General features: G+C 50.4%; 1 protein-coding gene across 3 annotated transcripts; it reads left to right on the top strand.

Moving 5' to 3' along the window:
* The first annotated feature begins 352 nt into the window (after positions 1-352).
* Positions 353-2,433, top strand: LOC119823136 (transcription initiation factor TFIID subunit 8). 3 transcript variants are annotated; one of them, XM_038342939.1, is made up of 2 exons: positions 353-1,212; positions 1,258-2,433. In XM_038342939.1, the coding sequence occupies exons 1-2, from the start codon at positions 439-441 to the stop codon at positions 1,363-1,365; spliced, it is 882 nt and encodes a 293-aa protein (XP_038198867.1). In that variant the 5' UTR covers positions 353-438; the 3' UTR covers positions 1,366-2,433. The 3 variants fall into 3 exon arrangements, with proteins under 3 accessions (XP_038198867.1, XP_038198866.1, XP_038198865.1); XM_038342938.2 differs by having other exon boundaries at positions 1,255-2,433; XM_038342937.1 differs by having other exon boundaries at positions 353-2,433.
* Positions 2,434-3,513: the final 1,080 nt, after the last annotated feature.

Genomic DNA, 3,513 nt, shown 5'->3' with positions numbered 1-3,513 from the left:
AGGGGGACACGCCTTTAAACCAAGGGGGACACGCCTTTAAACCAAGGGGGACACGCCTTTAAACCAAGGGGGACACGCCTTTAAACCAAGGGGGACACGCCTTTAAACCAAGGGGGACACGCCTTTAAACCAAGGGGGACACGCCTTTAAACCAAGGGGGACACGCCTTTAAACCAAGGGGGACACGCCTTACAAAACAAGGTTTTGGGCTAGGCTTCCCCTTCACTTAGCATTTGTGGTCATGGCTGCCAGTGACCTGGCAAGCTTTCAGAACTGAAGAAGGCTCATGGGAACCTCTGACTTCAACAGAAAGATGGTGACCCAACCAGAGAAGCACTGGGTATCAAATTTGTTTCACCCTGCTAAAGGTCACTGCCCCCAGTGGTCTGTTATGGAATATTAATTTAAAATGTCTTACAGGCACTACGTGAGAGCAAGATGGCCGACGCGGCGGCCGGGCCTGGTGGCTCTGGAACGAGACCAGGAAGTAAGCAGTCCACTAACCCTGCTGATAACTACCACCTGGCTCGGAGGAGGACTCTGCAAGTGGTTGTGAGCTCCTTGCTGACTGAGGCAGGATTTGAGAGCGCCGAGAAAGCATCTGTGGAAACACTGACAGAGATGCTGCAGAGCTACATCTCAGAAATCGGGAGGAGTGCCAAGTCTTACTGCGAGCACACAGCCAGGACTCAGCCCACACTGTCGGATATCGTGGTCACACTGGTTGAAATGGGGTTCAATGTGGACACTCTTCCTGCTTATGCAAAACGGTCTCAGAGGATGGTCATCACTGCACCTCCGGTGACCAATCAGCCAGTGACACCCAAGGCCCTCACTGCAGGGCAAAACCGACCCCACCCACCACACATCCCCAGCCATTTTCCTGAGTTTCCGGATCCCCACACCTACATCAAAACTCCAACATACCGTGAACCGGTGTCTGACTACCAGGTCCTGCGAGAGAAGGCTGCATCTCAGAGGCGAGACGTGGAGCGAGCCCTCACCCGGTTCATGGCCAAGACGGGCGAGACCCAGAGTCTTTTCAAGGATGACGTCAGCACTTTCCCCTTGATTGCTGCCAGACCTTTCACCATCCCCTACCTCACAGCCTTGCTTCCCTCTGAGCTGGAGATCCAGCAGATGGAAGAGACAGACTCCTCGGAACAGGATGAGCAGACAGACACAGAGAACATCGCTCTTCATATCAGCACGGATGGCCCCGGAGCTGAGAAGGAAAACGCTTCTGTCCTGCAGCAGAACTCCTCCTTGTCTGGCAGCCGGAATGGGGAGGAGAGCATCATCGATAACCCGTATCTGCGCCCTGTGAAGAAACCCAAGATCCGCAGGAAGAAGTCCCTCTCATGAGCTGAGAAGGAAGCTGCCCTGTAAGTGAGAGGACACCGCTTTCCTGGGGCCTGAGATCAGAGGGAAGAAGAAAGTGGCGCCCTTTTGGCCTTGCCTGGGCTGTGTCTTTTTAGCAGTAGCCTTCTATGAAGGCCACCCTGTTTGCAAACAGGCCGGAGTCTGCTGGTGACTTCATTAATTCATCACAGGACTTGATTCCTTTGAAACCTAGAGGGCCAGGGAAATTGTTAGGAAGGAAAGGGTCCCCTGCTCTGTGCCCTGCCGGGAAGATTGCCAAGTGTATCTTCCAGACCACCTGGATCTCCCTCGCTGATCCACAAGAATCATGGCACTGATTTACAGCCCAGAATCTCATTCTCACTTCTCTACACCCGGGCCCAGATCCCTGCTGAGCCGGTAGACAGTGACTTTGTATCCCTCATCATGTTGGAAACAGACCCATGCTGCAACTCTGATCTGGGGCTGGCAGGAGCTAGAAGTACATGGGTTAATAGAGATAATGACAGTGACCATCAGAGTAGCCTTGAATCTCTGACCAGCATTTGATTAAAGCTGACCACAGTGGGGCCATCCCACCTGGAACGTGTACCTCGGAGCACCCTTTTGGGAAGGATTGAGTTGGTTCTCCCAGGACTTGATAGAGGAGCCATGGATGTTAAGCACCAGGGAGAGAGCTTAGCAGCTGGGGGTGGGACTTGTTTTGAGGGCTAGGCTTAGCTGAGAAATCCAGCTAATGGTGGAAAGCCACATTCCCACTCACTGGAGAGAGTGGGTTGAAGGTCCTGCTGAGTCCATGTGCCTGTCAAGAAGCAAGTCTGAATCCGCCCACTCCCACCTCCCTGGAGAGAAGACACCATCCCTCACTTTCCCACTAATCGTGCAACATGATACTCAAGGAAGATACTGGGAAAGCTGATATCTTTGGCTCGTTTTGAAAAGAGGGATTGAAAAACCAAATCCAAGGAAGAGTGGCAGGGGCACATGGAAATTGACATAAAGTGGATAAGTTGTCCTTGGATTGGAGTGCTGAGCCCACATATAATTTTTCTCTCTGTACTCCACCTTGGCTGCTGCTTTTCTTCTTCCTCGTCTTTCTCACTCTCTTACCCTGTGCCACGTGTTTGAGACAGGAGCTCACTCTGTATTCCAGGCTCAGTGATCCTCCTGCCACGTGCTGTGAACCACTATGCCTGGCTTCCAGTAACTTGGCAGGGGTCGGGGGGATCAACCTTCCTTCCTTGCTGCTCTCTAGAACCTTTGGTCCCTTTGCCTGGAGGAAAAAAAACAAAAACAAAAACAAAAAGCTCTGTGTCTGGAATTGAAGAAAGAACAAGAGGTGGTGAGAAAAATGAGCCTTTTTGGCTCTGGTCCAAGCAGGAGTATTTTGATGGTGACTCAGAACTTTGGGGTCAGAACAAGAAGACCGGGCTGTGTGGATTCTGAGAGCTTGTGCTGTGGTTGGCAGGTCCTGGCCCAGTCAGTTGGAATCCAGTCGCAGGGTCTAAGGAGCTGCCGCCCCTTGCTGTTCCTGATGCTTCTAGCCAGCGTGTCAGTGTCTGTACTTCTGCACCATGTCACTGAAGCCAAGCCTGTGGAGCGTGTTGTGTGAGCTGAGGGGGCTCTTGCTGCCCTTGACCGGAACTGCACCGCTGTGGTTGCTCTTAGAACAGAGATGACTGGTGTGTTGAAGTGTATAATTCTCAATGTATATCTATAGATTCCTATTTTTTATAAGTTGGGAGAGTCTAAGAGGGAAAAATAAAGTGATTTATGAAAAGTCTAAAAAAAAAATAAAATGTCTTACATTTGTTTATGCTATGGAATATTTGTTTAATGATGCAAAGATGAATTGTAATCTCTTATGTTTTACCTGCTTAACTCGGTGAAGCCCTGTCACTGTGCCTGTCAAACACACCTGACGGGTCTAATAAAGAAGAATGGCCAACAGCAGGGCAGGAGAAAGGATAGATGGGGCTGGCAGGCAGAGAGAATAGACCATTAGAGGAAAGAACCAAGAGATCCAGGAAGAAAAGGGGCCAGACACGCAGCTACATGGCCAGTCACTGAGACGACTAAAAGTAAGATTATAGAAAAAAAAAAAAAAAAGGAAAAATCCCAGAGGCAAAAGGTAGATGGGATAATTTACAG

This window comes from Arvicola amphibius, chromosome 9 (genome assembly GCF_903992535.2).
Source record: "Arvicola amphibius chromosome 9, mArvAmp1.2, whole genome shotgun sequence".
NCBI lineage: Eukaryota > Metazoa > Chordata > Mammalia > Rodentia > Cricetidae > Arvicola > Arvicola amphibius.
The sequence above is the reverse complement of the archived record's forward strand: the minus strand, read 5'-3'. Positions and strand labels throughout refer to the sequence as shown.